The sequence below is a fragment of the Microcaecilia unicolor genome, chromosome 7 (genome assembly GCF_901765095.1).
Source record: "Microcaecilia unicolor chromosome 7, aMicUni1.1, whole genome shotgun sequence".
Classification (NCBI taxonomy): domain Eukaryota; kingdom Metazoa; phylum Chordata; class Amphibia; order Gymnophiona; family Siphonopidae; genus Microcaecilia; species Microcaecilia unicolor.
The window spans coordinates 303,804,970-303,830,039 of NC_044037.1; the positions used below are offsets into that span (position 1 = coordinate 303,804,970).

A 25,070-nucleotide genomic window follows, 5' to 3' on the forward strand; every position below is an offset into this window, starting at 1 on the left:
CTACTTATCCACATGAATAGTTGTACTTATCTTAATGTCCACCATCTAGTTTATTAATGTGTAATGTGTGTACCTGACTTTTGTTTCCCTGTGCCACACTGGGACAGACAAAAAGTTCAATCAAGCCCAGCATCCTGTTTCCAACAGTGGCCAATCCAGGTCACAAGTACCTGGCAGAAACCCAGATAGTAGCAACATTCTGGAATCCCAAAGAGTAACAAGATTCTAGAATGCCAAATAGTAGCAACATTCCGTGTAGAACCCCAAAGAGTAGCAACGTTCTGGAATCCCAAAGAGTAACAAGATTTCAGAACCCCAAAGAGTAGCAAGATTCTAGAATGCCAAATAGTAGCAACATTCCATGCTACTGATCCCAGGGACAGCAGTGGTTCCCCCATGTCCATCTCAATAACAGACTATGGACTTAAGAGCATAAGAACATAAGCATTATGATGCTGGGACAGACCGAAGGTCCATCAAGCCCAGTATCCTGTTTCCAACAGTGGCCAATCCAGGTCACAAATGCCTGGCAAGATCCCAAAAACGTTTTGAGCTAGACCTGTTTTTTATGCCCCAGGATCAACGTCCACTGCACTGACCACTTCAAGGAGTTGATGTTCTATTTCTCTTTCTCTCCTAGCCCAGACGCTGCACGCAATGAGTATTGATGGATTCCTCATATATCTCTGCTCCCCAGAGGGCTCCATCTTCAACACTGAACACAGAAAGCTCTTTCAGGACATGAGCCAGCCCCTCTGCCATTACTTCATCTCCTCCTCACACAACACTTACCTGATAGAAGACCAACTACGTGGCCAAAGCAGCGTTGAGGGTTACATCAGGTGACTGTGGGATGGGCACAGTGCTCGTAACCAGGGAGACCATGCAGAGCGGCATGCGTAGGTATGGTGTAGTGTAGGGTATGGATGGTCTAGGTGGTACGTGATGGTGTGCATGGGTGCAGTGATGTGGTATGTGGTGATGGCTGGTTTCGTGACTTCAGGGTGGTGTCCAGGGCTCAGGCCTACCCAACAGAAGCACATCCTTAGCAGTAGCTGGTGGGGATGCCAAGTTTTGCCAGCTGACGTCCTCCCCCTGTCCTCCATTTCAGCAGCCTGAGCTTCCTAAGCTGGGTGTACTGGCTCAGTTTTCAGTGCCTGCCTGCTGCAGACTGCTGAACTGTAGAGCAGTGTTTTCCCAGCAGCTGAGATATATTTTTTAAGTTGACAAAGCTGGGGGGAGGGGGGGGGGGAAGAACCAGGGCTTTTTTTGAGGGGGTACTCGGGGGTACTGAGTACCGGCACCTTTTCCAGTGTCTCCTAAAATTGCCCCATGGACCACAAGTTTTATTGAAAGAACTTAGGCTCAAGACACCAATTCTGCCTTTGTCATAGATTCTGTGACTGGTTGCAGGGGGCCTGGCTATTGTGGGGTGGGTCCCTCAGTGATCACCCCACCCCTGAAGGGTGGTCTGGCATTTGAGTACCGGCACCTTTTTTGCTAGAAAATTTACACTGGGAAGAACAGTTGGTGCCCACCCACTTCTTGTGTAGGCCCACCCCAAAATCTGCTGTCTGGCTACGCCCCTGGTAAAGTGGCAATTGGGTTTAGCGTAGCATAGTGAAATAGCAGTTTGTCTTAAATGAAATTATAACAGCTAAACTGATGAATGGTGTCCTCCCCCTCCTAAGGGCCTTGAAACGAGGGTGCCGCTGTGTGGAAGTAGACTGCTGGGATGGGCCTAATAATGAACCTATCGTCTATCACGGCCATACCTTCACCTCCAAGATCTTCTTCAAGGATGTTGTGGCAATCATCAACAAGTATGCCTTCAAGGTGGGTGCAAATGCCAGTCGGAATGGCTGCCAAGCTGGAGGAGGTTTCTAGGGAGGGGGGGGCAGGTACCAGGGGAGCAGCTGCTCCTCCAAATGGACTTCTGATGGTGACGGTGTCTATTTTTTACGTGATTTGCTGCGTTTAAAACATGAACGGGCGCCATCAGCAATCCACTCTCTGCTCCCCCCGCGCCTTCAACCTGGCTACGCTTCTGGTGTAGACGCTTCCTTTGTAGATGTATCTGTCTGGATGGGGGGCTGGTCATTACATTTTTCCTGCTGTGCCAGACTGGGGTGCTGTCAGTGTCCTCCCCCTAGAGCAGTCTGGAATATACAAATCTGCCCCGTTGGGATTCCCCGGCACCCTGTACCCCCTTTCTTCGTGCCTTCCCGGATCCCCTTTCACCTGCACCCTCACAATATCCACAGTGAATATGTACATCTCAAGTCAAATAAGGTTTAATCAACAATACTGGGGTAATTTTATAGTTCATCATCTTTACTAATGCAATAAAGATAAGCCAATGAACAACATAGCAAACTGTGGAATATTTATGCAGGCCACTGCCCCCTACAGAAAATAATTATAATATCCCCCCTTATGTCCCCCCCCCCACCCCCGTCCCACCCAGTCCTTCTCATGTTAAACTGCTAATGAGGTCCAAATCAAATGGAAGTAAGGACTCTATGTAACCATATTCTGAGACATCCCAAAACTGGGTCCCATACCTGTAGGAATTTATTAACAGCCTTTTCCCCTCCTTGACATGCTCCATCCTCAACAACTCATGCATCTAATTTCTCCACATTACTACATGAATCGCTTGTTTACTCTTTCCAAAAATACAAGGACTAGGGGGGCACTCAATGACGCTACTAAGTAGTAAATTTAAAATTGGAGAAAATATTTCTTCACTCAGTGTGTAATTAAACTCTGGAATTCATTGACAGAGAATGAGGTAAAAGCAGTTAGCTTAGCAGGGTTTAAAAAAGGTTTTGATGATTTCCTATAACAAAAGTCCATAAGCCATTATTAAGATGGACTTTGGAAAATCCACTACTTATTTCTAGGATAAGCTGCATAAAACCTGTTTTATTTTTTGGGGGGTCTTGCCAGGTACTTGTGACCTGGATTACGACGCTGCCATTTTAAATTCTATAAAAAGGATTTGTTATTTTGATTTCTGGTGGTTGGGAGGCGGGGCTAGTGCTGGGCAGACTTATACGGTCTGTGCCAGAGCCGGTGGTGGGAGACAGGGATAGTGCTGGACAGACTTATACGGTCAGTGCCAGAGCCGGTGGTGGGAGGCGGGACTGGTGGTTGGGAGGCGGGGCTAGTGCTGGGCAGACTTATACGGTCTGTGCCAGAGCCGGTGGTGGGAGACAGGGATAGTGCTGGACAGACTTATACGGTCAGTGCCAGAGCCGGTGGTGGGAGGCGGGACTGGTAGTTGGGAGGCGGGGATAGTGCTGGGCAGACTTAATACGGTCTGTGCCGGGGCTGGTGGTTGGGTGGTTGGGCGGTGGGGATAGTGCTGGGCAGACTTATACGGTCTGTGCACTGAAGAGGACAGTACAAATAAAAAAAGTAGCACATATGAATTTATCTTCTTGGGCAGACTGGATGGACCGTGCAGGTCTTTTTCTGCCGTCATCTACTATGTTACTATGTTTTAGATTTTATATATGATTTGTTGGTTGTTTGCCATGTTTTATGTATTTCATTATGTGTGGTTTTTGTTCGGGTTATAAATTATAAAAGTAACTAAATAAATTTTTAAAAATGCCAGTGTTGTAAACAAGATAACTGGGCTTGATGTACCTTTGGTCTGTTCTTATGTACATCTAGGTGAATCCATTGTATCAAGATGCATTTTTTTTGGCTATGTTCTGCCCTTTCACTGGGTGTGAATATCAAGCAGCTTAAACCAGAGTAAAGAATATTACTATGAGAAGACTCAGAACTCTTGAGCCAAAATCTTCTTTAATGCAGTAATCAAACAAGGAAAAATGTGTTGGAGAAGAGATTTACCTTGCAAACTGGGAGTCTGTTCTCAACCAGCGTTCTCCATGCAAGAGAAGCTGGGAGGATTTTAGTCATACGCAGAGTACTAATACTGAGGCTGATATTGAAAGCGATTTAAGCAGCAGGAGCCGTTCCTGCCCGCTTAAATCACCTGTCGCCACCTAACCAGTGGCTTAGCTAGGTGTGGCCAGGGGGGCCCCTCCAAATTTGCTCTGAGCCCTTGGTTGGCTGGCGGGGGTCCCCATCCTCCGCCAGCTGAAGACTTCGTCCAGTGCTGGTCTGTGGCGGCATGCTCTCTCTTCCCCTCACGTCAGGAACATGCAGGACGTGAGGAGAAGATAGAGCAGGGCAGGCAATGCGGTGACGCCGGAGACCAGCGCTGGATGAAGTCTTCAGCAGGCGAGGGTTGGGGACCCCTGCCAGCCAAAGCAGCTGGTAGGGGTTGGGGACTCCCGCCAGCCAAGATGTACAGCGGTGGTAGTTGGTGGCGGAGGGGAGGGGGTGGTGAGGCAGTGGAGGGGGACGGCGACCAAAATGTCCCCCTCCCCACCTAAGGCTCTGGCCCCCTCCCACCTCGACGTCTGGCTATGCCCCTGTGCCTAACTGCAGATGTTCAGCAGTACTAAAGTGGGGAGTGCCGCTGAATATCGCCTCTGACTGGCCTGGGAGGGGCGCCCCAGGGGGGGCTGATGTCAGGGGCCATGGAAGGGGGAAATAAACTTTTTTTTAAATGCGGATCCTGGCCCAATATTCAGCTGGAGCCCACATAACTTTCTTATGCGGTCTTGGCTAAATATCGGCCGAGCCTGCATAAGATCCAGCAGCCTGCCCGCTCAAGATTATCTCACGATATTCACTGCCGGTGCCCAGATATGGCCTCGCACTAAATATAGGAGGATAATTTAGACAGCGACGATCAGCGTTTAAAAAAAAAATGCTGACTGCTGCCGGCTGAATATTGGGGGGACTGTTTATACTTATATTGGTGATACCATCACAGTAGCTTCAAGGGGGTCAAACAGCAAAATACAGCATAAGCAGTTTCAGTTCACTGAGGAGATATGCTGCAGACTAACTCTTACAGACTGATGGGGAGAGAAAAGGGGGCAACTAGCCCAGCATGCACAGAGAACAAGGCAAGCCAATAGAATAATCCTATAAGACAAAGGGAGCCTTCAGGACATGTTCTCTGGATTACAGGCAGTGGTGTGCTGGAGCAGGCTCTCACGGGCTCGCAAGAGCCGGTTGTTAAGTTTTTAAGAATTTTGGGAGCCGGTTGTTAAAGTAGGGCCCTCCATGGCTACTTTAACAACTGACTCCCAAAATGTGGGCTTGGGCCCCCTGATGAATTCTCTTTTACTTTGCTGGTGGGGATGTTGAGTCTTGCCAGCCACGTAAATAGACTGCTGCTGCTCCCCGCTCCTTGTTTCCAGCTCTGAGCAGCAGGCTGGGACTTCTCCAGCATGTGTGAGAAGTTCCAGCATGCTGCTCAGAGCAAGATGTTGAGGGTGGTGGCAGTCCATTTATTGGCTGCCAGCAAAGGTATGCCTAGCGTGCCCACACGAAGGGAGGGAGGAGAGATAAGCAAGTGTTGCTCCCCCCCCCCCCCCCCACCCCAGCCACCCCTAGCCCTTCCAACTGCAGAGCTGGCTACGTCCGGAGAAAGAGCCTGTTGTTAAAAATTTACCAACACACCCCTGATTACAGGGATTTGTAGTTCAAGGGCACAACCTTAATGAAGTGTACAGGCAATGTAATCTGATACAGATAATACTTAACATATGTACGTAAACAACTAACAGCCTGCCTCCATGTAAATGGGGACAGAGCAAGCTATAAGACATGTCAGGGGAGGGGGGGCAGAGTGCAGTGGAGATGTTGGGGGTGCCCCGCTGGACCACCAGGGAGATCAAGTAGGCAGAGAAAGAGGTCAGATACTGGATGGGGGGTGGGGGTGGGGGGGAAGAGGGCAGATGCTGGATGGAAGAGGGATTAGAAGCCAATACTCTATACTACACTCTATAAAGGTCTTTTTAACAAGAGACTCACTCCTGAATACTTTGTCCACAAGTTGTTTCAGGCAAACTATCAAGATTCCTGAGGAAGGCAACTCCCAGTGCCGAAACATGGTACCATGTAGAGTCTTCTCTCAATAAACTTTATTTCAATAGTGGATGTCCCAGGGGCGTAACCAGACACACAATTTTAGGTGGGCCTGGGCCCAAGATGGATGGGCAGAAGAACCCCACCCCGCCCCACAGGTGATTTGGTCTCTCCCTCTCTCGCCTGCATGCCATATGGCCTCTCAAACATCCCCCCCTCTCCTGCATACCTTTTAAATAACAGATTTTCACCGGCAGCGAGCAGCAAGTAATACACACTGTTCATGTTGGCCCCACAGCCATCCCTCGGACGCAACTTCCTGTTTCCGCATAGGCGGGAATACATCAGAGAGAAGGCAGTGGGGCCGGTGCGAGCAGTATGTATCAGTCGCTGCTCACTGCAGGCGAAGATTGCTATTTACAAGGTACGCAGGAAGGACAGTTGTTGGGAGTTTTTGGCTGGTGGGGCTTGGGGATCCCCGCCAGCCACATCATAGGTGTGCTGCTACTGGATGGGCCTGATCCCAAAGTGGGTGGGCCTGGGCCCACCCCTGGCTACGCCACTGGGATGTCCTCAGTCTGTTCCTTGAAGAGCCTGATTCTGTCCCCACTCTTCTCCTGTCTCTTTTGTACAACCATAGAGAAGTCCTGGAAGATAGACACAACTTCTTCTGAAAAGGAAAGTCTTGCTTTTACCGAATTTCCTCCACCACCTGCACCTTACCCATATAATTAAGGAGCCTAATTATTAGTGTCCGGGGTCTTACATTGTCTGCAGTGGCGTAGCGAGGGCGGATGCCACCCGGGGCGGATCGCCGCTGCACCCCCCCCCCGGGTGCAGACCAACATGACACCCCCCCACCGGCGTGGACCCCCACCCCCCCACCGGCATAGCGCCACCCCGACACGATCCCCACCTGCCTACAAGCTCCATCCATCTGCAGTGCTGCTGTAAAGAAGAAATCGCTTCGTCGGCCCTTCCCTCACTCACTGTGTCCCGCCCTCTGACATAACTTCCTATTTCCTCAAGGGCGGGACACAGTGAGTGAGGGAAGGGCCGACGAAGCGATTTCTTATTTACAGCAGCGCTGCAGATGGATGGAGCTTGTAGGCAGGTGGGGACCGTGTCGGGGGGGAGGCGCTGCGCCAGGGGGGGTGGGGTGGACGGATGCACCCCCCCACCCGTTGACACCCGGGGCGGACCACCCCCACCGCCCCGCCCTTGCTACACCACTGATTGTCTGCCAGCCTAGGGGTCAGTGTCCAGTGAGCTCAATCCCAGCAACTGTGGCAGCCATGTGGCAAAGAAAGAGTCTGGGTCAACTCTCTTTTCTGGCAGGTCCGTGACTGGAATATTGTTAACGACTGCCCCAGTTCTGTCAATTATTCTGCTTCTCTAGGAGCTGCTGGTTAATATGCTCCAAACGTTCCACTTTTTGGCATACAACAGGCAGTGACATCTCCACCTCATCCGTCTGCTTCTTTAATGTGTTACACTCAAGCTGTGTTTCTTGCCAACAGTAGAGACCGACTGCGCCACTTTATCGATAAGGGTCTCGACTTTTCTGCCAGTCCTGAACCTCCTCCATCATAGGCTCTGATGCTTTGGCTTCACACTCTCTTCAGCCCATATCATCAACAGGAAGTATTTAAAAACTTCTTTAGCCAATGCAGAACGCTCTAAGATCAGTCAGGGGGTGCAATATATATATTTTTTAATTTTATATTTAGTAATTATATAACAATTCACAAGTAGAACACTCATTACAGAAAAAACAGACAAAGTATAATTTTAACATCCAAGAATTAGATCAAACTCTTCCTTAGACCACTATAAAAGGAGGGAGTGAACCTGAATACAATGGAGTTTTTAAGGCATCTGAAACTGTATTTAAACAGGAAAGAAGGGAAGGGAATTTGGACTTGGTATACCACCTTTCTGTGGTTTTTGCAACTACATTCAAAGCAGTTTACATATATACAGGTACTTATTTTGTACCTGGGGCAATGGAGGGTTAAGTGACTTGCCCAGAGTCACAAGGAGCTGCAGTGGGAATTGAACTCAATTCCCCAGGATCAAAGTCCACTGCACTAACCACTAGGCTACTCTTCCACTAGCAACATTCCATGTAGAAGTCGGCCCTTGCAGATCACCAATGTGGCCGTGCAGGCTTCTGTTTCTGTGAGTCTGACGTCCTGCATGTACGTGCAGACGTCAGACTCAGAAACAGAAGCCTGCGCGGCTGCGTTGCTGATCTTCAAGGGCAGGCTTCTACATGGAATGTTGCTAGTGGAATAGCAACATTCCATGTAGAATCTCCAATAGTAGCAACAGAATCTCAAATAGTAGCAACATTCCATGTAGAATCTAGAAATAGGGAAATGGAAATGGGACTTGATATACTGCGTTTCTGTAGTATTTTGCAACTACATTCAAAGCGGTTTACATATATTCAGGTACTTATTTTGTACCAGGAGCAATGGAGGGTTAAGTGACTTGGCCAGAGTCACAAGGAGCTGCAGTGGGAATTGAACTCACTTCCCCAGGATCAGAGTCCACTGCACTAACCACTAGGCTACTCCTCCACTAGCAACATTCCATGTAGAAGCCTGCCCTTGCAGATCAGCAATGCGGCCGCGCAGGCTTCTGTTTCTGTGAGTCTGACGTCCTGCACTGGGCAGGACGTCAGACTCACAGAAATAGAAGCCTGCGCGGCCATGTTGCTGATCTGCAAGGGCAGGCTTCTACATGGAATGTTGCTAGTGGAATAGCAACATTCCATGTAGAATCTCAACCAGTAGCAACAGAATCTCAATAGTAGCAACATTCCATGTAGAATCTAGAAATAGGGAAAGGGAAATGGGACTTGATATACTGCGTTTCTGTAGTATTTTGCAACTACATTCAAAGCGGTTTACGTTTATACAGGTACTTATTTTGTACCTGGGGCAATGGAGGGTTAAGTGACTTGCCCAGAGTCACAAGGAGCTGCAGTGGGAATTGAACTCACTTCCCCAGGATCAGAGTCCACTGCACTAACCACTAGGCTACTCCTCCACTAGCAACATTCCATGTAGAAGCCTGCCCTTGCAGATCAGCAATGCGGCCGCGCAGGCTTCTGTTTCTGTGAGTCTGACGTCCTGCACTGGGCAGGACGTCAGACTCACAGAAATAGAAGCCTGCGCGGCCATGTTGCTGATCTGCAAGGGCAGGCTTCTACATGGAATGTTGCTAGTGGAATAGCAACATTCCATGTAGAATCTCCAATAGTAGCAACAGAATCTCAAATAGTAGCAACATTCCATGTAGAATCTAGAAATAGGGAAAGGGAAATGGGACTTGATATACTGCGTTTCTGTAGTATTTTGCATCTACATTCAAAGCGGTTTACATATATTCAGGTACTTATTTTGTACCAGGAGCAATGGAGGGTTAAGTGACTTGCCCAGAGTCACAAGGAGCTGCAGTGGGAATCAAACCCAGTTCCCCAGAAGCAGAGTCCACTGCACTAACCACTAGGCTACTCCTCCACTAAATGTCATCTGTCAGTCAACCAATTTCTTATCCAGGTCACCCCCTCGACATGTACTCCAAGATGCTTGGTTTATTCATGAGGAACAATATCAAAGTACTGAAATCCAAGTAGACCACATGCAGGGTGTGTCTTCTCTAGTTCTCCAGCTGAAGAAGTCAGTCGGATTAGTTTGACATGATTGGCCTCTAGTAAAACTATGATGTGTCAGATCTTGTAATCCACTGCATCTTATCACTCACTATTGTTTCCTTCAGTCGCATTTCTATTACTTATCCTAGCACTGAATTAAGACTTACTGGCCAGTAGTTTTCCACCTCTGCTCTGTTACCACTTTGGTGAAGAAGGACCACAGCTGCTCTTCTCCATTCCTACTGAACCTCTCCTAACGCCTAACTCTAAATATCTATTGAACACACCCATCAGCAGACCTGCCAGAACCTCTATGAGCTCCCTTAGTACCCTGGGACGTATCTCATTCAGCCCCCATTGCTTTGGCTACTTTCAGTTTTGCAAGTCGGTCATACTACTACTACTACTTATCATTTCTATAGCGCTACCGGACGTACCCAGCGCTTCACACTTGATCATGGAGAGACAGTCCCTGCTCAATAGAGCTTACAATCTAATTATGACAGTCAGACAGGACAAGTAAGGGATAAGGGTTAGGACAGGCAGGTCATAAATGCACTCTTCTGTGAACAGTGCAGTAACTACCCCATTCCCATGTGTACCTTTGCTAGTCATCTGTGGTCCTTCTCTAGAATCTTCTCCAGTGATCACCAAACTGAAATATTGATTATTTTGGCTTTGTCTACATCACTGCCCACACATTACTGTTTAGCACTGTTCAATTTTACAGTTCACCTCTGGCCTTACCGCTTTCCCTGAAATACCTTAAGAAGTCTTGTTACCTCACTATGATGGAATGGGTGGAATAAACCCAGTTTCCCTAAAGTGCACTCCTTCAAAGGCTACCTTAAGAGAGGCATAGCTAGTCTGCTTAGTCAGGAGGCAGGGTCCAGTCAGAGAGAAAACCCTAGAGCAGAAACAGGATGGGGAGGTCCAGAGTGAGAAGAAAGGGTCCTCCAGAAGAGTTTCTAAGCTTGTAGCTACAGTGTCTATAGACAGGCCGAGGTAGGAAGATCATCTTTTTATGGAAGTTGGGCTTGTTAGAAGCTGGTTACTGTGGGTATGTACAGTGAGTTTAACTGAAGTTGGGTCTTGAAAAATCTGAGAGTGCAGTTCCTCTTGTTGTGTGAAACTGAACTTCTATTTGATTGCTGTCAATGTTTGAGAACAAGATGTGTGGCAGATTGCTTTCATCGAATTTCTAAAGGAAGTCCATTCCATAGGAAAGGAGCCATAAAATGAAAGGCACTTTTTCTTGTTCCCTCCCAATAAGCCTGTCTAGGATTGGGGAAGACCAACCTAAATAATTCATAGATTGGAGATTATGGACGGGAACATATGGAATAGTAGGCCTCGCTAAATAATCAGGGAGCCCCATGTGAACAGCCTTAAAAGCCAGGGTAACAATTTTAAACTGCACTCGAAAATAAACAGGAAGCCAATGGAGTCTCTTAAGCAATGGTGTAACATGATCACTGCATTGAGCAGAACAAAGTATCTGAAGTGTCTGTAGATGTTTCTTCAAACTTTGGGAGACCAGCATAAATGATGCTACAGTAATCCAACTGAGAACCTATAAATGCATGAAAAAATGTATTAAGAGCATCAAAATCAGGGATACCTTTAGTAGATTTTAATCTACGAAGGGCAAAAAAGCCATTTTTCAAGACTGAGATCTGAGCAGAAAATTTAAGATCTGAATCTAAAACAAGTACTAAATATTTGAATTGCATAACTGGCGCAATTGGTGAACGAATAAAACTGGGGTAACAGATGGAATGAAGGCGTGACCCATAATCCAATAAGTAGTTGCCTAAACATACAAAATATTGCAAATATGACAGAATAGTTACATATGCATGAGATATATGTGTAAATATTAGCTCTTCACTATATGCAAATTTATTGTAGATCCTGAAAGCCAGAGAAAGGGCTGGGATTTGATATACCACCTCTCTGTGGTTACAGTCAAAGTGGTTTATACCTGTGGCAATGAAGGGTTAAGTGAGGGAATTGAACCCAGTTCCCCGGCTGCTGCACTAACCATTAGGGTAGAGGGCTATGGGGACCTGAGAACAGGTCTTGGGAAAAAAAAGCAAAATCCTCTACAGCTACAGTTTATAAGGGAACATCGGAGCTCAACGGGCTCAGGGCGGTGTTTTTAATGCACTCACGGTGCTTACTGCTTTTACAAGCGAATGGAAAATGCTGTGGTGTCTGAACTTTTGTCTTCTGCTCTTCCAGTAATGCGGACCAGACTGTGCTTAATCATCTAGACAGAACAAATTCACTTAGTCAAATTTCCCATTTGCTTGGGATCAAGGGATGTGTATGTTTTTTTTTCATAGGCACTTTCTTCTTGCCTAATCAAAAACGACCTCTGTTGGGCTGTATTCATGATGACTGGGGAGGTTCCTTTTTTATATTCCCGGCCACAACTCACTTTAGCCCAATCATTGTAGTGACCGTTCTTGCCAGAAAACTACAAACCACAGCCCTGTTTTCCTAGATCCTAAATCTGGCCACTAATTCGGTAAATAGGACTCAGATTTAGGCACTGGGCAAAATCCACGCTGAGTGCTATTCCACAGAATAACACTTCGAGCAGATTCCTGTGCCCAACTTTGGACGCAAGGATTTACCCTTGCTGAAACCTGGTGTAAATCCTGATGCGTCTAAATTTGGGGAACAGCCTTGGCCTGCCCATTCCCCTCTCATGGCCAAGCCCCTTTCTCATTTTTATTGTGTTAGTTTTGAGTAGTTTAATTATAATTGATTGCATGTTATGGATGATTTTACTTTTCTGTATTACTATGGAGTTCCTTTCTAACAGCCACTTTGATTTGCACTGCAACAATGGCAGGTTATCAAAAGTAAATAAATGATAAATGATAAACAATTTGGGCACACGGCATGCAAATCCAAATTAGTGCCAATGAACATCAATAATTGACTGATGACACCTCGTTAACTCATTAATTTGCACCTGTATCTGCCATGCCTTCTTAACTTTGGACGACCTGTATAAAATCAGGGGGCAAATGTCACCATTGTGCAGCGGCTGGGTCTTCCGCCCCTCAAGGGTTGTGAGCAGCGCAACCCCAGCATCTCCAGTCCACTGCTCCCTCTAAGCTGAGCGGGAGTCCTCCACCTATAGTCCTGCCAGTGGGTGGTACTGTTTCACTATCACATTTTCAATAGAGAGGGACAGGCAAGCCCTGCAGGACTCCAGGGAACCTACCTGTCCTTAGTGTTTGAAAACACAATATTACTGGCAGCAGTGCAGGTGGAAGATTCCTGTTTAGCACAGAGGAACTGTGTCCCAGTCCCAGCTGACTCAGGCACTGGAAGCCTGACTGGGGAATCAAAGTAATCAGTGACGATCGTAGGTCGGCTGCCACCCGGGACGGATCGCCAATGCACACCCCCCCCCCCCCCCCCCAGGTGCAGCACGACACCCTCACCTGCAGGGCCGGTCCAACCCGGTAAGCAGGGTAAGCACTGCAGGGGGGTGCCTGCCTTCAAGGGCGCCGCTTTGCAAGCAAGCAAGCTCTGCTGAGCCTTTTGTTTTTCAGTATCTAATCTCTGCTGCTCATCTCAGTCTGGCTCTAAAGCGGGAGCTGTCAGCTCTCTGTCCCGTCCCCTCCCCCCTCCCAAGCAGATAAATATCCTCCTTGTGTTTGTCAGAGGACCTCACTGCTCCAACTGAATCTGGCTCTGAAATAACTTGTGGGAGCTCAGCTAACCTCTGCCCCCTGCCCCCCCGCCCCCCCCGGTGACAAGCGGCTTCAGGGCAAGAAGGAAAGCCTGAGGAGGCTCCAGCACAGGCACTCACTATGCCTGGCTGAGCTCAGGAGCTAAGCAGCAGCATTGTATTCCCTGCAGCCACCCCTTCAACACATTGGGATTGAGAGTGAAACCAGGAGCTGGAATGCAGCCCAGCAGAGCCTGGACCCTTGTTTTGTCAGAGACTGCTGTTTAGTGCTGCACCTGACCCACCCTTTTCCACCCCCCCCCCCCCCAACACAGCAACTCACAGGACAGGAGGGCTAGATGCCTGCTTTCAATTCCTAACCATCACCAATCTCCTATCTCTCATTCCCACTTCAGTAACTCCTGTTAGTCTGTCCAACTCAGACTGTAGAATATGTTAGTTTATGCTGATTAAGTCTGTCCTAGCTAGATCCTAAGCTGTGCTCGATGGTGTTAGTCTGACCAGTTGACTGTAAGCATTGCTAGTTGTCCTAATTAGATTACTAGAGGTGTTAGTCTTATTAGTTGTGCTAGTCTGTTTGTCCTATCTAGATTGTAAGCTCGTTTGAGCAGGGACTGTCTCTTCATGTGCAAATGTAAAGCGCTGAGTATGCCTAGTAGCGCTATAGACATGTTAAGTAGTAGTAGTAGTAGAGTGGACCTGGGGGGAGGAATGGGGATGGATGAGAGGATGAATGGGAGTGAGGGGGCAGGGGTGGGGAGGAATGTAGAGGAGAGAACAGGGAGATGGAGGAATGCTGGGCATAGATGCTTGGGGGGGAGAAAAAAAGAGGGTTGGGTATGAAGGGAGAAGGCTGAGGAAGAGAGACTATAGGGAATGGGAAGGCGATTGTGCTGCATGAAGAGTCTAACTTCTTAGGATTTCAGGTTAATTTTTGAAGAATTTGAAGAGGGGCTATCTCTGTTCTGCATGTGTGACTGCAAGGCCAAGTGTCTGAATAGGGATCTGTTTGTTAGATTCTGAAATTTTGATAACACATTGTTTTTCAGAGTTGGCAAGACTGTCTGTTCTCCTAATTCCTGGTCTGTGTGCTAAGTTATTTTTCTTCTATACTGGTGTAATATTTTCAATGATGCCATGGCTGGTAAAAGGGGTGTGTCTACTGTGGGGGCGGAGCCATAGTGATCCCGCCCCTGGATGGGTAGGGGCGCCGACTAATAGACTGCAGAAGGGCGCTAGAAACCCTAGGTCCGGCCCTGCCCCCCTGGCGCAATTACATCCCCCGCGCATCAACTCCCCCCCCCCCCCCGGGTGGAATTTTAGCTGCTGGGAGCAGCTGCGCAGCTCTCGGCTCCGCTGGCTCCCTGCTCCTTCTGCCCCGGAACAGGAAGTAAACTGTTCCGGGGCAGAGGGAGCAGGGAACCAATGGAGCCGACAGGCGCGCGGCTGCTCTCTGCACACCCCCCAGCAGCATGTACCCTGGGCGGACCGCCCCCACCGCCCTGCCCTTGGTACGCCGCTGAAAGTAATGTTCTGCTAAAATCAGCTCCCTCCACAGTAGTACATAAATCTTGCACTGCAGATCTGGAGCAAGCTTCCGGCAGTGATCAAAAAGAAATCGAATTACTTTCAGTTCAGGAAAACATTAAAGACGTCGTTTGAGTATATCTGCTTCAGTGTTTATGATACTGTTGTACACTATGTAGGTTTACAATCTCAGGAATAATTTTCTTTAAAATAGGAAAGTGAATTTATTTATTTGTTACTTTTATACCCCACATTTTCCCACCTATTTGCAGGCTCAATGTGGCATACAAAGTACCGTAAAGGCGTTTGGCATTTCGGTTGATAACAAATACAAGATTGTGTTGAGGTCAAATGAGGTAGAAGTGAATCAGGCGTCCTGGGGTCGAGGGGAAAGAGGAAAGTAAATTGTCCAGTACGAACATTGATTTATGTTGTGTTGCTGGGTGTGGAGATTTATGTTGGATCGGTGGGATAAGCTTTTTTGAAGAGATGGGTTTTTAATGATTTCCTGAAGTTTAGGTGGTCATGTATTGTTTTCACTGCATATGGGAGTCCATTCCATAGTTGTGTGATTATATAGGAGAAGCAGGATGCGTGAGTTGTTTTGTATTTTATCCCTTTACAGTATGGGTAATGTAGGTTTAGGTATGATCGTGCTGATCTGAGTCTGTTTCTAGTTGGTAGATGAATGAAGTCTGTCATGTATCCTGGGACTATTCCGTAGATGATTTTGTGGACCAATGTGCAGATTTTGAACATGATCCGTTCTTTGACTGGGAGCCAGTGCAGCTTTTCTCGAAGGGGTTTAGCTCTTTCGAATCGTGTTTTATCATATATCAGTCTAGCTGCTGTGTTTTGGGCGGTCTGGAGTTTTTTTTGTGAGTTGTTCTTTATATCCCGCATAGATTCCGTTGCAGCAATCTGCATGGCTTAGGACGTGTTTTTAGGATTATTTTGAGCACATTTTTTTTTGTTTTCTTTTTATTTGTATCTATAACACACATCAAGATACATTTTAAAATCCAATTTTTTAACCTTCAGTTCTTCAAAAATATTCTATATAAACAACCATTTTTCTTTTATAAGAACTCTCCATCTCCCATAAATGCACTTCTGGAGGCAATGGGGTCTCTTACACCTCGCTCAGAACCCCGTAATTTTATCAGCCAGTTTCATATCCTAAATAGAGCCCCCTTCCTCCCGTCCTGCCCTCTCCCCCAGTGCTGCATACAAACTGCTGATAAAGTATCCCAAACAGGGGGCTAAATCTTCTGCAAAGCTCTCCAGAGACCTGGTTTAGCTGATCTAACTAGACCTTTTATTTAGGATTTAAATGATTTTAAGTATGTCATGTTCTGTTATCTTGGGTTTATTTTTTAGTGCTATTGTGATTGCATTTTTATTTATTTATTTATTTAATACATTGTATCCCGCGCTTTCCCACACAGGGCAGGTTGAATGCGGCTTACAAAGTAAATATAATTACAAAGTCATGTAAGGAGAATATTACTAACTGTAGTAAACATAGTTATAGAGAGGCCTTAAGAATAAGTGAGATGAACATGGAAAGGTGCAAAAAGATAGGAAAAGGAATGGGAGGGGTGTGGTGTAGGGAAGATGGTGACGAAAAGACTAGGGGATAAGCATGAGGGAGAATTGGGAGACAAGGACAAGATATAATGATCATCAGAACAGGAGTCATATGGATGGGCTAATAAGGTTAATTCGGGACGTTAGGGTAAGCTTGCTTGAAGAGATGGGTTTTCAACATTTTTCTAAAGGGTAGATAGTCGTTTATTGTTCGGATTTTAGTATTTTGTTATGGTTTGAATTGCATATTCTGTTGTTTGTATCCCATGGTGTATAAATTTTGAATGAAAGACCTTGGGAGAAGGTATCGGATGACAGCTGGGTGTGATCTGTAGGAGGAGGTGCAGACGCAGTGCCGAGCGCTGAGATACTGTGACGCTCAATAATAGTGATCTGTTATTATGGGCTGAATTAATTTACCATATATGTTGTGTTTATCTCTGTCACCGCCATCCCTCTATTCTACATACTGACGTGACAGATCTGTATATAGGAATAAATATTCCTTTTAAATTTTAAGCAGCATATTGGGGTCCAGAAGGTGGTGTATAAATGGTTACAAATAAAATAAGAGAGATACCACAGTGAGAGCGACTGACCCCCATTGAGACAGAGGTGGTGAAGATGGAGACCTATCGCTGGTCATTCCCTGACCCTTCTCATTACAGGTCTCGGAGTTCCCTGTAATCATATCCATTGAGAACCACTGCAGCCTGGAACAGCAGGACACCATGGCCCAGCACCTGAAAGGCATTCTGGGAGACAAACTGCTCACTGCCACCATCGATGGTCGTGTCCCTACCCAGCTGCCTTCTCCAGAGGTAAGAGAGCTTTCCGTGGTGAGGGCGGGAATGGCACAGCTGATAAGCTTCTCATTGAAGAGCGCTTGGATTTCTGTTTGCAGGTTTCTCTGTAATGTTTGTGTAACTGTGGCTATATGTGTATCCTCGTTCTGTATACATTATTAAAATTCAATATACTGCCTGGCTTTACCAGGTCGAGGTGGTTTACAGCAATTAATAAAAGAAAGAAGCTGGAGGAAGGGTATAGAACAAGAATGTACATGCAATGATGAAAGGAAGTAACCTCAGTCAATGATAAGTCTGTCTTGAAAAGCAAGGTGATATCTCCGCCTGATCCCTGAAGATGGTGCTTATAAAAAAATATTATCTATATCCCAACAGCAAGGACTGAACTAGATACACCTCCTTCTCTTCCGTAAGCTAAGTTTCAGTAAGATCTAGAATGGAGCAGTGGGAATCTGGTAATGAATCTTTGACTGATACAACCATCTTCTTAAGAGACTGAACCTTTAGTAGCCCAAACTGAATAAAAGAGAATGAAGAAAGAACGTAAGAGGTAGAATAACTTGAACAACATGAGATAAGTGTTCTTACCTGTTGTCTCACAGGATAATCCCTTGGGGCAGCGGCACCCAAACTGTATGCTGGGGTGCCATGGCATATTTTCTTAACCTCCCTCCCACAGACTTGCCAAGTCGCCCGCATTCAGCAGGAGACTCCCACTTTGGCGGGTCATCTCCCGCACTTACGCCAAAATGGGAAATTCTCCCGCTGAGACGCACTGCCACCACCGCACCTCATCTAGCAAAGAGGAGCTTTCATTTATGACTCCCTCTATCCATGACAGCAACAACCACCCTACCAGAAGCATCTGTTTCATCCCTAGTCAAGATCTGAATCTTTTTCCTCTAAATCTTTTTTTGGCCAGATCTTCTTCATTGATCTTTCACCCTGTTCCAGAAAGAGTTGAGGGGGAGACCAATGGGGTAGATGTTCTCTTTAGGCCCTTTCTCCACAGTCTGTCTCCAACTCCTCTCTCTGTTCCCACAGGAGCTAAAGGGAAAAATCCTCCTGAAGGGGAAGAAGATTGATGACCTGGAGGATTGCCTGAATGGCCGTCAAGATGACTCCTACACAGGGGAGGTTTCGGAAGACGAGGATGGAACAGAATTTGAGGAGGAAACTTTCCGAAATGAGGAAAAGAGGAAGGGGAAGGTGATGGTCGTATTGTATCTTTAGATTCAAATCTTTTTATTGAAATATATTAATCATATAAATAATAATAATTAAAAAGGTGAACAACGTCCATCAACATTTAAAACTACATAATAACAACAGATCAAACACATTGTAGAAAGCGTTTGGTTCTTACAGCTCTCTACAAGAAAATAAAGCATTTCAACCTTACCTTAATCATTCCACAACCCATCCCACCCAAACTCCCCCAACCAAAACTGATCCCCATGAACTACAGTTCATATCCTTACATTATTAAGAACCAAGCTACAAGATCGAGAGGGAAGGGCATGTCCATAAGGTTCCCAAATAGTCCAAAATTGGTTGGTTGTATTGTATCTGTAATCCACTGAACTGCTCTCGGTTACTGGTTGGGATTAACACAGATGACACCTTGACATGCTGTGAATGGTGGAGTTTGCAGTGCTAAGTTGAAAAAGAACTAATTCCCACAATAATAACTCAACTGAACAAAAAAAAAACAGCGGAAAACCATACACCAGCTCAATATAACTCGATAAATGTATTTAATTTATCAAAAAATATCTCCAAAACGATTTTTTTAATCTTTACTATCACTTGATATTAAAAGGAGGAAAAAAGGCCTCAGTAGTCAAAGCTGTAACATGAGATTGCAGTTGACGTGATGCTTCAGAACCAGTCATTGGCCAAAAACCTCCGTTTTTCTTTAAGTTATTTTGTGTCAATGCCTCTTCAATATTTCACTCAAAATAAATAATTTGTGCTATTCATAACATTTCCGCCTCTCCGCTCAAATCACACAGCAGAAAAAGAAGCGCTTAACTTAGCTTTACTTTGTTTTCCCCATAGATCCAGCATAACCCGAAACTCCTATTCACTTCGATACGCATTTTGCCGATCTGTCACAAACTGTTTCAGTGGGATTTGCATCTGAGCACTTTATTATTCTGGTTATAGCAGCATAATTAATTACCCTAAAACTGTGACATAATGCATAGCATGTGTAATCATTAAATTTAACAGTGCAATTAATTCAACACAAAGTTCCCCCTAGAGCTAAGAGACTTCATGTCAGGATCTGCTCATAGTGATAGGATTACTTCCCAAATAGTACAGGATTAAAGGGCTGATTCATGACATGGGAGAATCAGGCCCTGTGTAGGATACTTTCTTAGACTGTGCCTGTTTACTCTGCATTTTGCTGGTGTCATCTTTGGTATTTTCACCACTTGCACTCTCTGCATTTTGCCAGAGTCTCCTTTGGTATTTTCAGCTGTTCTGCTTTTTGCATTTTGCACAGAGCCTACCCTAGTATTTTCAGTCCCTGTATTTTGCTGGAGCCTCCTTTGGTATTTACAGCTCCTGTGCTATCTGGATTTTGCCAGAGTCTTCTGTGGTATTTTTAGCTTTTTGCCCACTGGATTTTGCTGGAATGTCATCTGGTATTTTCATTACATTACAGTCAATGATCAGTGCAGCTCATAGAACATCAAGAGGTAGAGCAAACCCTAGAAAATACGATACAGATTCATAAAACTACCAATAAAATATACTAGTTAAGACAAAGCAAAATAGCAGAACAACCATACATGATCAGGCAAACATATGAAATAGCCAAGTTTTCAGAGATTTTTGAAATAGTGTATAGCTGGATTGGTAGCTCTCTGCATTTTGATGGAATCTCCAGCTGTTTCCACTTTACATTTTCTTAATCTGACTTCTTCTGTTTATTAATTTTTTTTTTTTTTAAAGAAATCCAAGCAACATCTGTCTAAGGAGCTGTCGGACCTCATCATTTACTGTAAAAGTGTTCCCTTCCCGAGCATCAAACACCCAAGGAGCAGACCTAAAGTTTATGAAATGTCCTCATTCACTGAATACAAGACCAGAAAACTTCTGAAGGAGCTGGGTATGTCTGGCAGGGGCAAGGACCAAGGACGTGTAGAAAATAAGGTCGTCTGTGCTGTGTGAAAATCTAGTATTAGGATAGAAGGTGATGCTGCAGGGCAGGATTGAGGTGCATTGTGTGTGTGTGTGCTTGGAGGGGGGGGGGGAACCCACTACTGGAATAGCAGGGAGTGCTTCAGGGCAGGATTGAGGTGCATTGCGTGTGTGCTTGGGGGGGGGGGGGGGGGAACCCACTACTGGAATAGCAGGGAGTGCTGCATGGCAGGATTGAGGTGCAGTGTGTGTGTGTGTGTGTGCTTGGGGGGGGGGGGGAACCTACTACTGGAATAGCAGGGAGTGCTGCAGGGCAGGATTGAGGTGCATTGTGTGTGTGTGTGTGTGTGCTTGGGGGGGGGGGAACCTACTACTGGAATAGCAGGGAGTGCTGCAGGGCAGGATTGAGGTGCATTGCGTGTGTGCTTGGGGGGGGGGGGACCCACTACTGGAATAGCAGGGAGTGCTGCAGGGCAGGATTGAGGTACATTTTGTGTGTGTGTGTGTGTGCTTGGGGGGGGGGGGAACCCACTACTGGAATAGCAGGGAGTGCTGCAGGGCAGGATTGAGGTGCATTGTGTGTGTGTGTGTGTGTGTGTGCTTGGGGGGGGGGGGGGGAACCCACTACTGGACTAGCAGGGAGTGCTGCAGGGCAGGATTGAGGTGCATTGTGTGTGTGTGTGTGTGCTTGGGGGGGGGGGGAACCCACTACTGGAATAGCAGGGAGTGCTGCAGGGCAGGATTGAGGTACATTTTGTGTGTGTGTGTGTGTGTGTGTGCTTGGAGGGGGGGGGGAACCCACTACTGGACTAGCAGGGAGTGCTGCAGGGCAGGATTGAGGTGCATTGTGTGTGTGTGCGTGTGTGCTTGGAGGGGGGGGGGGGGAACCCACTACTGGAATAGCAGGGAGTGCTGCAGGGCAGGATTGAGGTGCATTGTGTGTGTGTGTGTGTGTGTGCTTGGGGGGGGGGGGGGGGTAACCCACTACTGGACTAGCAGGGAGTGCTGCAGGGCAGGATTCAGGTGCACTAGCAGAATCGGAAACAGTTGGACTTTGTATTGTATCCTCATGGAAAGAGGTAGCCAAGGAAGAAGGTTAAGGGAGGGAATAATGTGATCATATCTACCAGTGTCAGTGAGCATCTGTGTTTGAAGTTTTGAAGAAGCTGAAGGCTCTTTTTTAAGGCACAAATTGAACTGGGAACCCCCAAAAAGTTAAACCTAGTATGTACTGCAACACTGGAGAAATAAAATCTGAATTTTTTTCCCGGACATGAATTGAGGTTGAAAGGGGGATAAGAGGCAGATGCACCAAAGTCCCTATAATGCACTGATCGCTATTTCCATTTCGGTAAAAATTTCAGAGTTGGAAATAGTGAGTGATGCTCCAAGAAACGGGATGCAAATGAGCTGCTCGCAAAAACAGTGAGCAGCTTGGCAGGGAGGGAAGCCAATCGGCCACCCGAGCATGTACAGAACAGCCAATCGCTAAGCGTGGCTGCTGTGCGCATGCTACAGATGTCTTTCATACACACATACTTTATCGCTGCCACAGCTGTCTCCTCTGGTGTACGTGGCACTCGCTTTCCTGGTCGTGCAGCCAGACCTGCCCGATCTGACCCTCGGAAGCAGTACAGCCAGGGAGCCAGTGTCAACTCTGCAAGCAGGCAGGGAAAGAAGCAAAGGAGGGCGAGGTGAAGGAGAGAGTGAAGGGCTGCATGCATGGAAAGCGAGGGGGTGGGCTCTAGAGATGCCGCAGTTCTCCTCAGCTATCCGGGCAGCTGCAGCCAGGGTAGAATTTCAGTGGTACAATAGTACCGACAGTTCTTGACCACCCGTAAAACTTTCATCCTAAAGGTAGGTGGTCCGTTCTGTGCGTCGCTAGGAAAACGGCTGTGTATATCACTCAGAACGCACATTTGAAGAGTAATTAGCTCATTTAAATACATTTGCATACAATTCTCATTAGCTGCTATCGTAACAGGAAAAGAACCTGCAGAACGCCTTTGTGCATGTCTTGCTGAACTCCCTGTTCGCTAAAACGGCTAGAACCAGTATAAAAAGCATATTGCTGGCTCGTTAAGTTTCGTGCATCTGGGCCTGACTCAGGAATAATGTCAGGAAGTATTTTTCCACAGAGAGGGTGGTACACGCCCTCCTGCACAACTTGATAGAGATGCAAACGGTAACGGAATTCAAAAATGTGTGGGATAAACACAAAGGAATCCTGTTTAGAAGGAATGGATCTACGGAATCTTAGCGAAGATTGGGTGGTGACACCAGCAATTAGGAAACCAAGCCCTCCCCACCACCCTATGTCCAACATTTCTCCCTCTTTCATCCCTCTGCCCTCTCCATGCGGCACCTCTCCCATCCTCCCCTCCACCATCATGTACAGCATTTCACCATCTCTCCCTCCCCACCACCCCCATGTCCAACAAGTCGCTCTTGTGCAGCATCTGTCTTTCGGAAAGAGAGCACCACCCCCACCAAAACTCTCCCTCTCACTTCAGTGAGGCAGCAACCGTGATTCCCAGATGCTGCCTGACGCTAACCTGGAAGCCTCCCTTCTGCCACATCCTGCATGGCAGAAACAGGAAGTTGCGTGATAGGGGGTGGAATGCGGCAGAGGTGAGGTTTCCAGCAGCTTTTGACACTGTGGATCATAATATCATGTTTACTAGGCTGGTAGAAACCAGGGGCATAGCCAGACTTCGGTGGGAGGGGGGGTCCAGAGCTCGAGATGAGGGGGCACATTTTAGCCCCCCCCCAGCGCTGCTGACCCCCCCAGACATTATCGACCCCCCCCCCGCCACCGCCAACTTTGACGAACCCTGCCGACGACCCTCTCGACCCCCCTCCCGCCGCCAACCCTCCCCCGCCGTCGCCTACCTTTGCTGGCGGGGGACCCCAATTCCCGCCAGCCAAGGTCCTCTTCTTCCCGCAAAGGCTTGGTTCTGTTTCTGACGTCCTGCACGTTGTACGTACAGGACGTCAGACTCACTGAAACAGAACAAAGCCTTCGCGGGAAGAAGAGGACCTCCTCGGCTGGCGGGAATTGGGGTCCCCCGCCTGCAAAGATAGCCCACGGCGACGGCGGGGGAGGGTTGACGGCGGGAGAGGGGGTCAAGAGGGTTGTCGGCATGGGGGTCCAGGTCCAAATCTACGGGGGCCCAGGGCCCCTGGCCCCACGTAGCTACGCCACTGGTAGAAACAGGTATCGGTGGCACAGAATTTACATAGTTCAAATCCTACAATAAGTTCTCTTCAACAGCAGCACATTGTTACCTTGGGCACAGAATTGTGATGTCACTCAGGGATCCAATACTGTCTCCCATTTTATTTAATATCTACTCCAAGCCTCCGGATGAGCTGCTTTGGTCAGTTGGCCCACTGAACCAGATCTACCCACAGCTTTGAATAAACTGACTGCCTAACTACAGGGCCGCTGAGAGACTAGGCTGGACCCGGGGCAAGGCCGCCCCGCTGCCCCGCCTCCGCCCCGCTGCCACCCCTCGCCGCTGCAGTCCGCGGTCTCACCTGCCTGCCTCCACGGCTCCGGACCCCCTTCATTCGAAGCGGCAGTCGCAGATCGCGTCTCTTCTGGCCTTCCCTCCCTGTTTCCCCGCCCTCGTCTGATGTAACTTCCGGTTTCCGCGAATGAAGAGGGTCCGGAGCCGTGGAGGCAGGCAGGTGAGACTGGAGACTGCAGCGCAGGCGGCCTTGGAGGCCTGGGCCCGGGGAATTTTGCCCCCCCTGCCCCCCCTCTCTCGGCGGCCCTGCCTAACTACAACTCAGGGAATGGGCAAAAAAAGAACAAACTCTGCCTGAACCCAAGCAAAACAGAGATTCTTTGGATACCTAACCCAAGTGGACAAATACCTGACTTGAAAATACCTTTTGGGAAGGATGAACTCCCCCTAAAATCACAGGTCCAACAATTCACTACTGCTACCAGGGAGAGGGAGGGAAGGAAATGCACAATCGTAGGACTCCAGCTTCCTACTGGAATATCAGGAGATGCTGCAGGGCAGGAATGAGGTGCAGTGGTAGAGCTGGGTGCACGTCAGTGGAGTGGTTTCCTAGTGAAATATCGGGGGTGAGTTGCATTGGCAGAGTTGTGACTATAACGGATCTCAGTACAGGAACATTAAGGGATGCTGCAGGAGTTACTGAAATGTATAGTTGAAGATGCTTTTAAAAACAGAACAGTTAGCACAAGGGTGGAAAAAATGTGCTTTTGTTTTGCATTCTGTGTGTTCCCCGCTTACTGTGAGTCTCTCTCCTCCTGTTCCCAGGTACAGAGTATGTTAGCCAAAATGCCTGCCAGCTGATCCGGATCTACCCCAGTGGGTTGAGAACTGACTCCTCTAACTTCAACCCCCAGGAGATGTGGAACATGGGCTGTCAGATAGGTATGTGGTGGCGATTGGCAGCGAAACCCTGTGCTCAGAGTACACGAATGGACACATGACAAGCCAGGCTGGATAAGACACTCTCAGGGTGCTCCAGGCTGTGACAGTCAGGCTTTTCTGAACCAGGACCCTCCTGCTGATCTGAAAAAAGGTAAACAGGTGCACTGCAAGGTGTTATACAGATGATTCCAGCCACTTCTCTCCCACCAGAAGGGGGAGCTGTGGGACTCTGA

The 25,070-nt window shown here is 47.4% G+C and overlaps 1 protein-coding gene across 2 annotated transcripts in view; it reads left to right on the forward strand.

Annotated features, from left to right (window-relative positions):
* PLCD4 (phospholipase C delta 4) overlaps window positions 1-25,070 on the forward strand; it is a 93,519-nt gene that overhangs the window by 45,574 nt on the left and 22,875 nt on the right. For both annotated transcript variants that reach the window (XM_030209492.1, XM_030209491.1), the window contains exons 7-12: window positions 641-842; window positions 1,692-1,836; window positions 17,129-17,281; window positions 18,314-18,478; window positions 20,234-20,390; window positions 24,721-24,837. In XM_030209492.1, the coding sequence (XP_030065352.1) occupies window positions 641-842; window positions 1,692-1,836; window positions 17,129-17,281; window positions 18,314-18,478; window positions 20,234-20,390; window positions 24,721-24,837 (939 nt within the window). The remainder of the gene's footprint in view (window positions 1-640; window positions 843-1,691; window positions 1,837-17,128; window positions 17,282-18,313; window positions 18,479-20,233; window positions 20,391-24,720; window positions 24,838-25,070) is intronic.